Genomic DNA, 13,307 nt, shown 5'->3' with positions numbered 1-13,307 from the left:
TGTCATGAGCACCATAGGTGTGGCCCCCTCTCCCCTAAAAAATACTAACACGGTTTTACAAACCTGGAAGACTTATAAGAGTACTACTTTTCATATATTTGAATAGTTGCTGGACCAAATGTATAATATATGCAAAGTGGTAAGATGGACTAAAGTCTTATCAAGAAGGAGTCAGAAAATTATAATATTCATAGGCTTTTACAGTCTCTCTGGCCATTTCTAAAATGTAACCTTGAGAATAAAACGTTTTTTTTCTTCAACATATGCTCATTGTAATAAAAAATGTAATTTAAAATTAATATGAAATTCTACTGTTGAGGCTGGAGAGATAGTATGCAGGGTGAGGCACTAGTTTTGTATGCTTCCAACTCTGGTTTGATTCCTCTAACCCATACGATGTCCCAAGCACCACTAGGAGTGATAGTGATCTAAGCACAGAAACAGAAGTAATCCTTGAGTACCTCCAAAACCCAAAACCCAAATAAATTTAAAATGTTTAACAATAAACAAAATTTCACCATCACATCCCTTTCTCACTCAAGCTTATGCCCCTGAGATGACTTACTTTAAAGTCAAGTGTTTATCATTCTGTTTTGTTAATTTATGTATATAGTCTTGTTAAAAAAATATACATAATATATTCTAGTTTGAAATTTAACTTATCATAAATCTTGAATAAACAGCAATTTAGTAATTACTAATATTATCGTGGGCATCTTTCTAAACCAATGCACACAATTTTACAACATTGTTTTGAATGACTGTGCAGTATTCCATGATATAAATTATATTTTATTATCCACTAGTTTTGGGGAGACTTGGGGGTTACACCTGGCAGTCCTTGGGAACCTCTGACTCTGTGCTCAGGGGCCACTGCCAGCAGAGCCCAAAGGACTATGAGGTGACAGGGTCAGCTTCATGCAAAATATGCACCTTAACATCTGTGCTATTTCTCTGCCCCATGAATTGTAAATAAATTATACAGCTATTCTTCCGTGAAATAATTAGCATAATTAGCAACTGCTATTGCAATAGTGTAAACAGACTTCTCTATATTTATTATTTTTCACTCCTATAGACTCTATGCCTCCATGGAGGAATGATATGTCATCTTCATACTTAATCTTTTTTTCAATGTTGATCGATAATTGTCTAATTATTCCCCCAAAAAATCACAGCAACTATTGTCAATATATTCCCTTTTCCCAAAAACTTCAATAATACTTGACAGTGAAAACTTTTGAAAATATTGTCAATCTCAAATGTAAAAACAATAATATTCTGTTGCTTTGATTTGCACTTCTCTAGGATAATTTGAGCATTCAGCTATTATTTTATGGTAGCATTTACTAAAAGTTGACTTCATCATTTGCTAAGAGATTGTGGATTATTTTGTACATTATTTTCAAGTCTTAAGGGGGAAAACTGTGTATACTACTTGAATTGTAAATGCAACAATATTGAGAAACTTAAAATGTTAATTTACCTATGAAAAGACTTCATGTTGTAATCTTATTATACGAATTTAACTAAAGACACTACTTGAGCTAAGCTAGAGAGTTTAAACTTTTAACCATCTGCATAATTTCCATCTAATATGTAAAAAGGGCTTTGCCAACAACCCAACCCTAGATACCATAGCCAAATTTACAAAATAGTAACAATTAAGAGAGCAAATAAAATCAATCTTGATTACCGTTAAAGGGGAAATGATAGGGAGACTGAGGCTACATTGAACTGGAATTAGGAAGGCCTATCTGAGGTGTAGTAACCAATATCTGAGTGTCAAAATAGAACCAGCATGTGTAATTACAGTACTAGAAAGTTATGGTTAAGGAACAGAGAAAGATCATGTGTCTAGAAAACAGTGACAGCAGGAAAATCTACATGATATCAGGTTGGAATAGAATGATTGAAAATAAAGCAGGTTTTGGAGTTGAAGGTAGAGGTCAAGAATATTGTTGGCAGATGTGAAGTTATAAGGCTATTCTGTAGACAAATATAGATAAAGGTAATAACCCAGGATGTGACTTCAGGGTTAAGGGTGGGTCCAATGTTGATGATATAGATGAGGAAGACACTAATACCAACATACCATTCAATGCCCCTAGACTCATTAAGATACCTTAAGGTTTTCCAAAAACATGAAAACGTTTAGTATAGATAGATATATAATCTCTCTCTTTCTCTCTCTCTCTACACACACACACACACACACACACACACACACACACACACATATATATATATATCATAGTTAAGCACTAAATATTCTTTTAAAATATGGTGGGACTGGGGTCAGAGCAATAATACTGGGGCTAGAGCTCTTTTTTAGCACTCAGGTGCCTGAAGTTGGATTCCCGGCACTATATGTGGTCCCTTGGATCCCGCCAGGAGTTATTCCTGTACAAAGCCTGGAGAAAGCTTTGAGCACCTCTTTATGTCCCCCCAAATTATATATGGCATAAAACTATTATTAAAGACCAAAATGTTAAAAAATATATAAGGAACTCTATACTGGATTGCCTTACAAGTATCTTATTATCACTGTCACTGTCATCATCAATTTGCTTGAGCAGGCACCAGTAACGTTTCCATTGTAAGACTTGTTACTGTCTTTGGCATATCAAAAACACCATGGGGAACTTGCCAGGCTCTGCCATGCGGGCGGGATACTCTCGGTAGCTTGCCGGGCTCTCAAAGAGGGATGGAGGAATCGAACCCAGGTCGGCTGCATGCAAGGCAAACACCCTATCCGCTCTGCTCTTATTCATATAACTGTCATATTTAAATTCCAATAATAACTCTAAAGTATTTGTGGGTTCAAATATTCAGTGGAGATGAGGTGTATTTTTAGTCACTCAAGGCTATAGATATATAAATACAAATATTCTGATTTCATGAGTAAAGACAAAAACTACACATCACAAAGTCTATGAGATGCCCAAGAAATACTGGATAATAAGGACATTTTTCAAAAAGATTTCTCATGTGAGACAGAAACTTAAAGTCTTAAAACAAATGTAAGCATCTTGATTCAATGACCTGAACAAAAAATAACTCCTCTAAATTTTGCATCCAAATTGTTTCCCTTCCCCTACCCTAGTCTCAACCCATTTGACTCCTTTTAATGAGCCCAAAGATATGGGTTTAACTTTATTCAAATAATTACGATAATTAACGTACATGTAACAATTAAAATGTTGACATATAAAGTTAAAAGTCTCCAAACTTTACAAATGCATGACCTAATAAAAATGAAACTAAGTAGACTCCAACTAATTTTAATCTCATAATTTATCTTACATCATGTAATTGGTTCTTTGAAGATCACTTTTCAAAGTTCTTCAATGCTATATGACACTTAAATATACGCTTATTATCAGATCTTGTTACTGGTATGCTTTCTTTTCCTGGCATTAAAGTAATAGAAAGCATGACTAAAATGTAATTAAAGCAAATACACAAAAACTTAAGAGATCACTTTTGTTTGAATCCTTAAATAGGTGCCAGGGATTTTCCAAGTAAGTAAATTATAAAAATCTTAATATACTTGATAAGGGTCCAAAGAGATAATACAATGGGCAAGGTGTTTGCCTTGCATGTGGCTGACCCAGGTTCAATCCCTGGCACCCGATATGGTCTCCTGAGCCTATCAGAAGTAATCCCCAAATTCAGAACCAGAACCAGGAGTAAGCTCTGAGGACCACTGAATATTGCCCAAAATACACAAAAAAATTACTTTGCAAAAACAGCTGAAAATATTTTTCAAAGCTTGCAACAATGTATTTAGAAACTAAGATTCTATTTCCAAAACTGTTGTAATAAAAATCAACTATTTAATATAATTTTAAATCAATGAAATAAATTTCATGTTATGGAAGCTTAATTTGAAACTCTTACTTCAAACTGCAAGTCATCATAAAATCAATAAAAATAAAATAGGAAATTATTATTTTCCACAAATAACTATATGAAAACTTAGAAAAAAATTAAGCATTGCACATCTACTCAGTCATTAAAAGAACAGCACATTTTCAATATCATTCATATCATATTCTCATCATTCCATATAACCTAGGGAAATAAATAAAACTGAAAAAAATGCAGTCAAGATTCAATAATTATCCTCATAAGGTGATAAAACCTTTAAAATAGGAGTATTCCTAGAAATATCAGAGAAAAATACTAGACTGACAGAAAAAGACTGGCAGGACTGACACAGGACAAACAAAGTGACAACAAAGCTAAAATTATTGATGGGCACAGAGACAGTAGAGCAGGTAGGGTGCTTATCTTGCAAGTCCCTGACCAGGGTTCAATCCCCAGAAACCTAGTGGGTACCCCTGTACAGCTAGGAGTGATCTCTGAATGTAGAGACAGCAGTAAGCTCTGAGCACATCTGGTTGTTCCCACCTACCAAAATAATAACAATAATATAATAATAATAATAATAATAATAATAATAAAATCACTTAAAAACTGGCACACTTATATTGAAGGAAATATAATAGTTATTACGACACTGGAGGTGGAAAGAACAAAGTATTACTGACCTGAGTGAGGACCAGATACAATACATAAAGCCAGAAGGAAGAGAAGAGAACTTGGCTTCCATTTCCAATGCCAGCTCCACACTGGACGTGAGTGAAACATCCTGCAAGAGAAGAAAAGCACCATCAGGAAGCTCAGTGCTCAGTAAAACATCCTCACTTGACCTTCAGAGTCCAGGTGAATGTATGCAAGAGGAATATCAAGAAAAGCAAGTTTTTTCAATCCTGCTTCCAAAAAAAGACAGTACTTTTAAGATGCAAAAATTAATCATGGTCCTTAAGCAAATTACACAAGGGAGGAAACAAAACAAGCAATTCATGAATTTATTTGCCAGTTGATGACACCTTCCTGATCTAGGAATAATGTTATTAGGTGACTTCTGCATGAAGAAGTAGATGTATTTGGAGAAGTCAAAAATATACATTAAAAAAGAAAGCCATTTCAGCATCACTATCCCCAGTGGGCAGGGAGAGAAGGATTCTATCAGCCTACCCTATAATCTCCCTGAAATTTAGACTCTAACTGAGGGTTCTTATTTAATCTCTCTTGCTCAACACATGGAAATATTCAATACAAAGGTGTCCTGTTTGGAAAACTCAAGTACACTCATCTCATCTTTAACTTTAATAATGACCTAGGCAAGCACATCCATATTAACCTAACTTAGTTAAAAAAAGCCTTTCATTGAAAGAATCTCACCAGAAGGGGTGAGCCAGTGACAGCAGCAGCAAGGATAAAAGACAATCTCAACTGTGAAGGGAATTGTGAATAGGAGCGTCATGACCCAGGCCTAGTTAAAAGGGAGCAAGGAATCTGCAAATCTTGAAATCTCCAAAGGAAGTTAACTTCATTAAAAAGGGGACGGTTTTCCAATAGACGGAAAGAGGGGGATATTGGCATTTTGGTCATGGGAGTTGTCTGCTAACACTGTGCTCCTAAAACATTTCCCAAGAAGTTCATTGATTTTTAGAAGTGGTCATTGAAGATTCCATTTATTTCTAAAAAGTGAGGAAACGAGTAAGGTACTTCGAAGTCATGGTAATACTTTATTTGGGGGAAGGTTATAGAGTGAGGTATATAAACACAAAATATTATATAAACACAAAATACAAAAGTGGGAAGGAAAATACTTGAATAATCCAAAAATAGACATTAAAATAATCCTATACTTGCCATAAGCCTACATTTCCCATCTATTTTAGACTCTAAATTTCCCAAGAGTCAGGCAACTATGCAACGCTTAGAAAACTGACTTACCCACTTCCATTCTCACCTATAAAATAAAAATAATAGGGGTCAGAGAGGATACCAGGCAGGTTTGCCTTGCATACGGCTGACTCAAGTTTGAGCTCTATCACCCAATATGTCCCCTGACATAACTTCTCCCTCAGGATTTACTCCTGAGCATAGAGCTAGGAGAAATCCCTGAGCACAACCAGGTATAGCCCCCAAACTGAAAAATAAATAAATGAATAGCAATAGATCCTAATCCATAGAGTGCTAGACAGTGATAGCACATGATGTCTTTTTAAGAAGAGTGCTTGATACTTAGCAAACCCTCGACAGACATCAGCTCTCCTTTCCTCCTGAACTTTCCATTAGAGCATGGATAATATGTCTACCAGGAAATGAAAATGTCGTAACAACATGAATTAGGATTAGTCTTAAGCTAATGCCAACTAAGTTGACTATGCAGCAACATTGGGAATCACTTGGGAACAGAAACAAAATTGATCATTCATGTGCACAAGGAAAACAGAAATTATGATTAGTGTCTGAGACCCATGTCATATTTTCATAGTCACCAAACTAGAACTTCTAGCATCAGTTAACTTTTAGTGAATACTGTAGAAGAAAAGGTTAAGATCTGAAAAGCATTCTCATGTGGAAGGTGTGTTTTCAAATATATCCATCTATAATATTTGAGATTAAATAAGTTACTGTTTATGGGGGACTGAAGCAATAGCACAGTGGGTAGGCATCTGCCTTGCATGCGGCCAATCTGGGTTCGATTCCTCCATCCATCTCAGAGAGCTCAGCAAGCTACCGAGAGTATTCCACCCACACAGCAGAGCCTGGCAAGCTATCCATGACATACTCAATATGCCAAAAACAGTAACAACAAGTCTCACATTGGAGACATTACTGGTGCCCGCTCGAGCAAATCAATGAACAATGGGATGACAGTGCCACAGTGCTACTGTTTATGGGATACACTATTACAGTAATGTCTAATGATAATGATACTATTGTGGGTGTCAAATCTGAAGTAGCACTGTCATATCCTAGTATCTCACTGTGTGGTTAGTGCAGGGGAGAGGGACATCATTTGAACTTTGAGTCTAGTTCCTCATATGTAAATAGTATATTATTCAACAAAAGAACACTGCCTTGCACTTCTTAAGGGCCTTAAAAGGATATAATGATAGACTGTCATGTAGAAAGTTCACTCATTTGAAAGATTGAGTCTGTTTCCCATTGCTGTTGGCTGACTGAGGTGTTTCTCATTCATAGGGGATGGATGAACATGCTCCTAAAACAAAAGTACAATATAACCCCAAAAATTGAGAACCAAGAAGACCAAACAAATCTAAGTTCCTGATTTCACAGAGGTAGAAACAAGCTCAGAAAAATAAGGGGCAAGATGAGGCTAGCTGCCACCTTACAAATATCAAAAGAAGAGGATACCTATCCCTAGAAATACCCAATTTCTTCATCTTTATGGGACTGGCAATTCTACTTTATGAATTGGTGACTAGGATCTACTCCAATTCACACACTTTCTAAATGGTCCTTAGGGAATCATGTCCACTAGTTTGGCAACACTCAATACTATTTATTTTCTATGACTTTGCATTGCTAGAAAAGCTTATGACTTTAGGAATTCCATACTCAGTCCGGAAGTTGCTTGACCAAAGCAGCCTGCAAGGCAACCCTATCAGAAAATAATGGCAAAGGAAGAGCAAAAGGCTTGATGAGTTGCAATTCTTAAGACTTCATCCCGTCACACAGAAAAGGGCAAGCATTTGCAACCAAACGCAAACCAGATGACATGCCAACTTTCATCCACTTTTCTGTTTACTGAAGAACAGAAACAAATAAATTAAGAATAGAACAGAGGAAGGAAAGTACTGTGTGTCTTCTCAGGGGATCACTTAGCAGAGACACATCCCTGAGATTTAAACAACTTTGTCACAAAAATGGAAAATCCTGAACAGAGTTACTTAAGTTTTAAATAGGAACTGCAAAAAAAATTAGTACGATCTTGTGTCACTTGGCTTGTGACCTCAAAGTTCATTTGAAGAAAAAAAAGAATATTGGCGGGGAAGGAGCAGGTCAGGACACACCCAGTGGTATTCAAGGGCAACTCTCAGCTCTGTGCTCCCTCAAGCTGTTCCTGGGGATGTAACTGCATGCAAGGCAGCAGCCTTAACCCCAGCACTATCTCTCTGGCCCCAAGAAAGATTTTGTTTTTGGCTTTTGTGTCACACCCAATGATGCTCAGGGTTTACCCCTGACTCTGCACTCAGGAATTAACTCCTGGTGTTGCTTGAGGACCTTAAGGGGATGGAACCCACTTTGGTAGTGTATGGCAAATGCACTACCCTCTGTACTATCTTTCTAGCCCTCAAAAAAGATATTCTTGATTAGAAGAGGGTGACAGGCTAACCTGAAAAGAATCTAAAAATTCTGCAATAAAACCTGTCATATAAAACGTTTTAAAAAAACTGTGATACAAAACTTTGTTCTGAAGACCTCATAACCAGAAGCAGCAGAGCCAAATGACTTTCAGAGTCACCTGGCTGGAAAACTCACCTGTTCTTGTGAACCTTTATTACAAAGTTGTTCCCACTTTAAATCTGCATAGGCTACAAAATACAATATTTCTTGCATCCAGTTTTAGGAAGATTGAGAACTTAACCCCTCTAAAGGATTTATTTTAAAATTGGGTAGAACCCCAAATCCCCTTTAGATATGATTCTATCCAAATGTAGACTTAAAGCTATCTAGAAAACATACTATCCTCCATTTCTTTCATTGTACTGGATCCATGAGAAACCACAATTTAAAAAGAAATTAGTGGGGAAGCAACCAGGGTCCCAATTCTACTAACACCAGCAACAGTCAGAATTAAATTCATTCCCACATCCAATTTATATTTCTATGGTAAATCTTTTCATAAATGTGCATGATGTATAACATGAATAATACTATATTCTTCCAGAGCAAAAAGAATGACAATTAAATAAATAAAGAAATAAGTAGAGATCATATACCTAAGACTAAGCAATGAATAAAATGTAAAGGAGCTACTGGATTAACCTATTAAAGTTCTTTTATTAAGCTGTATCACCCCTACTTCAAATAGGTAGAAATGTAACCCTTTAAATATGCAGAAACCTTGGGCAATGTTTGAGCTATGACAGGCATAATTGACTTGTAAGATAATAAAATTTAAAAGCATGAGAAACATACACAATCAAGAATATGAACTGAGGAAAGCTGGGGAGAAAATACGTTGTACCAATGTCCTGGTTGCAAACTGTGCCATGAAAAATTTATTTCTTACAACTGCATGAGTCTACAAATATCTCAATAAATTTAATAATAAGTAACATCTTAAGTTTTGATGTTTGTTCACACTAAGATGGTTCAGGATTTTAAAAAAGTGTGTGTGGGTGTGGAAGTGGGGATGTTGATGTGTGTGCGTGCGTGTGTGTGTGTGTGTGTATAAAAAGTAATAGGATGGAGTGAAGAAGAAAAAGAAAATACAAATGGGATATTCATAAGAAATACTTCAACACACAGCATACAGGTGTACTTTGCTTTACTATTGTGATACTTTGTAGGTTTAAAATTAATTATAAATAAACTTAAACTCACATATGCATACTTACACTTGAAAATAAATATGTATTTCATGGCATCACTATTGGGTACTTTTGTTTTAATAATAGTACCCATTTTGATACAGTGTTTCATTTGAACTCCTTTTCCTGGAACTGGTCATTCATTAAATTTCTGTAAAATTTATTGCCGATACTGACTCACTCCCCGATTTCACATTAATACACTAGGAATTGGTCATCATTTTGCTATATTTAAAATCCAATAACCTTAAAGTTTTCCTTAAAATATCGCAAATAATTCCAACCTGAGTAACGCTTACAAGAAAGAGTAAGATGATACTCAGAGACCTATACTCAAATCTGATAGCTGTTCAATGATTTTTTTTAAATAGTTATAGGTTAAAATGCCTTTAGGTAGGATCAATGTGCATCTTCAAGTCATTCAACAAAGATAAAAGAATAGTAACAGCCAATTAGAAAGAAAGCAGAAAGATACACTTTCCGTTGAAGCATGCCACACATACGGAACAAGGTTGTTTTCTATTTAGTCTAGAGTCTATATAGTATCCAGCAGCTTTAAATCACTCTGTAAAAAATGTAAACTCTGTAAGCGATGGGCAGTTGAAAAAATGGTTAGTCAAGTTTAAGGAAGCGGTTATTAGTTTACTTTTTAACATATAAACTGCTTCTCTTTCAAATCCGTATTTCCAGAAATCAGTGTCATGTCCAGTTAGGCAGTAAAACTGAAAAGCTTCTAATATTTATTTCTCAATAAGCCAAAGACAATAGTCTCATTCACCATTCACACTGGAAAAGCACAATGTCGTGTAATTTATATAAGCCATAAATGGAACAGTAGCTTCATGCTTGACTAATTAATGCAAGTTTTGCTAAATTTGTAAAAAAAAAATTTAAGGGATAAAAACTATGCAGCCACTGCTACTACAAAATATATTTATAGTCTGCAATTTTAAAATTTGAATACATCAAGATTTTTCAATACATCAATATCCTTTTATACACATCAATACTCTTTCTCCAGAAGAAGACAGAAAATATATTTATTCTCTGTACCTAAATTTATGAAAATGAAAAGTATTAAAAGCTAATATGGTTTATGTTCTCTATTTTAACATTGTTCAATAAGATACAAGGAAAATTTATGGTGAAAGGAGTTGGTATTATTTCCTTAGTATAGATATTCTAACACATTCATACCCAAAAAGTATCAGACCATCTTAAACCATTCCATATTAGTTGACAACACCATAATGAAAAAAGAAACAATTATAACCTTGCGAGACATAGAAAACTTTTAGTCAAAATAGCTCAATTAAGGAAGTCAATGTAGGCTACTAAAATCTGTATTTTATATGATTTAATATTTTATGCTAATGATGAGATTTTTTTAATCAAATGTGAATTTAAGTGGACTACAAAACGACTTAACTAGGAACTTTTTACATTTCTTACTGATCAGCTTCATATCTTTTATTTAAAAATATTGATAATCATATTTTCTTTAATGTACATTATAGTTTCTCTCCCATAACATTTAAATTACCTAGCAAGGCAAAAGGAAGTTCCATAAGTATCTGTTGTTTAAAAACCTACCATATTTTTGGAAAAAATAAAATTGAAAACAAATTCACATTTATTCAAAATATGGCCTCTGTATTTGAGAATAAGTCTTAAATGAGAATTTTGGCTGTATCCCAAAATAAATTCCTTGGAATTATACCTTGCTGCTTCCACTGGCAGAAACAAAATATTAAAATTCACAGGTGTGGAATTACTTCACAGTTTGGTAAAAAAAAGTAAAAATAAGTGACTCCATTCTAATTAAACTTCTAAGTACCAGGAACACAAGTGCAGAGCTAGGCCTTGGGCACTACTTTTCCTGTTTTAAAAAAAAAAAATGTGTGCAGAGGGGCAAGATTGGGGGGCGGGGGAGGGAGAGAATGGGATTTGTTCCAGGAAGGTCTGTCTCCCCACTTCCCTAAAGGCACCGGCCCCATATTAAACTGATGGAGTCAAGTTAAGTGTAAAGGACTAGGGATCCAGTCATTGAGGGATGGTGTCAATTTCTAGAAACTCTTGTACATTAGTTAGTGGGCGGCAGTTAAAAGGTTTGCCCGTGTGTCTGTCCAAAGACTAAATAAAACGCCAGAGGGAAAATTACATATTGCGAGAAAAAGTAACTTCTGAATTGGCCACAAAATTAAGCTTGGCCCTTGGAAAGACAGACAGCCTTCTCCTTTTTCCAATTTGGAGGGCCAGGGGGTGCCCTGCGGTGGCCTTCTCCCGGGGTCGCCCTGAGGCACCCACCGCTTAGAGAACAATTCCCACGTAAGCAGGACCTACTAGGGTCTCCCAAACCAGCTGCTTCCCAGCCCGGACCCTGCCTGCAGCCCCCTGCGCCCCCAAACACCCCCACACACACATACACACAAACCCCAACCCTCCACGAATCTGCTCGCAGATCCCCACCACGGAAAAATGCCACATGGCCTGAACTACTTTTTTTTAACCAAAATAAGCCAGACATCCAAGAACAACTCCTATAGCCTAAGGTGACAATGAGAAAGTCAACATTTTCTCAGCCGACCAGTTACCTTCCAAGGCCCCAGGTGCGGATCGTCCTTGGCAGGGCCAGGGCCCTGGATGGAGCAGCCGGGCTGAGCTGAGTCCTGCTTTAATTAGACTCAAAAACACGTTCCACCCCAAACCCCCCTTCTTGAAGCCCGGCCCTTTTTATTCTGCTCTACACCGCCCCAAAGTGAAGTTTACCTCTCTCTGGGGGAGAGGGATGGGGTGGGAGGGGGGCGGGAGGGGGGAGAGAGAGACAGAGAGAGAGAGAGAAAGATCCCAGCCCCCTCCCCTCCAGAGCCCCTAGGGGCCAAGTGGAGACAAACCGGTTTATGCTGTCCCCGCATCCCCGCAGTCGGGTCCTCCCCAAGATCACTTCGTTGGGGGGCTGCGGGCGTGGAGGGGCACCTCTAAGCGGGCGCGCTGCAAGGTGACACTTACATGTTGGCATCACTGCGCCGCCAGCCCCAGGGGTCGCGCCCTCCGCTGCTCCGCCGCTCCCGGAGGAGACCCCCGAGCCCCTCTGCGCACGCGGGCCACCGAGCTCCCGAGGGTCCCGGCTGTCCCCCTGCCGACGGCGCCAGGTGCAAGGTGGGCGCGGGGTGTCCAGGCGGCGCCCGGGGGCGGTCTGGCGGCCAAGTTCCAGCTCGGCCAGAAGTTTAGGAGACGTCGGCGCGCTGCCTGCGAGCGGGCGCTGGGTGCGCGGGGTGCTCGGGGTGCGTCCGGGGGGCGCCCCCGGCGGAGTGGGGCGGCACGTGGCGGCCCCCCTGGGCGGCTCCGCTCCCTCCCGGCCCGCCGCGGCTGCTCGCGGGGCGAGTCGCTCCCGCCGTTTCTTCCGGTCCCGACTTGGCACGAGTCGGGGGCTCAGGTGCGGCCGAGCCCCGGCTGGCGGCGTCGGGCAGCCCGCGGGGTCCCGCCGCGCCCGCGATGGCCAGCCCCGGGGCAGCGCCCGCCCCGACGAAGTTGCGGGGGCCGAGTCGGGTGGGGGTGGGGGGGCCGGGTGCAGCCCGCGCCGCCCCGCGAGGCACCCGGGCGGAGGCGGGGAGCGGGTCGAGCCCGAGGTCACCCCAAAAAGCTGGGAGATCGCAGCCCCGAGCCCCCGACGCCGAACAAGAGAAAAAAGGAGAAGCTGGGGAGCTGGGCGGTGATGCGCGCACCCCTCCCTGCGCACTCCGGGCTGCCCGCCGCCCCGCCGCCCTGCTAGCGGCAGCCCCACTGCTGGGCTCTTCCCTCTTTTTTCTGCTTCTCTCTTATCTGTAGGTCTCTCCCTCTCTCTTTCCTCCTCTCTCTTCCCTCTCTTGCTCTTTTTCTCTA

The 13,307-nt window shown here is 39.2% G+C and overlaps 1 protein-coding gene across 2 annotated transcripts in view; it reads right to left on the bottom strand.

Annotated features, from left to right (window-relative positions):
• The window catches only part of ADGRG6 (adhesion G protein-coupled receptor G6), a 162,799-nt gene extending 149,865 nt beyond the window's left edge, over positions 1-12,934 (bottom strand). Inside the window, exons 1-2 of one of the 2 annotated variants that reach the window (XM_055136942.1) lie at positions 12,435-12,934; positions 4,557-4,657 (exon numbers count right to left, since the gene is read on the bottom strand). In XM_055136942.1, coding sequence (XP_054992917.1) covers positions 4,557-4,657; positions 12,435-12,436 — 103 coding nt within the window. In that variant the 5' untranslated portion in view covers positions 12,437-12,934. Of the gene's footprint in view, positions 1-4,556; positions 4,658-12,019; positions 12,075-12,434 lie in introns of those variants that run through there. The other variant, XM_055136944.1, reaches the window with a different exon arrangement.
• Positions 12,935-13,307: the final 373 nt, after the last annotated feature.

This window comes from Sorex araneus, chromosome 4 (assembly GCF_027595985.1).
Source record: "Sorex araneus isolate mSorAra2 chromosome 4, mSorAra2.pri, whole genome shotgun sequence".
Taxonomy (NCBI): Eukaryota; Metazoa; Chordata; class Mammalia; order Eulipotyphla; family Soricidae; genus Sorex; species Sorex araneus.
This window is presented reverse-complemented; position numbering and strand designations above follow the sequence as displayed.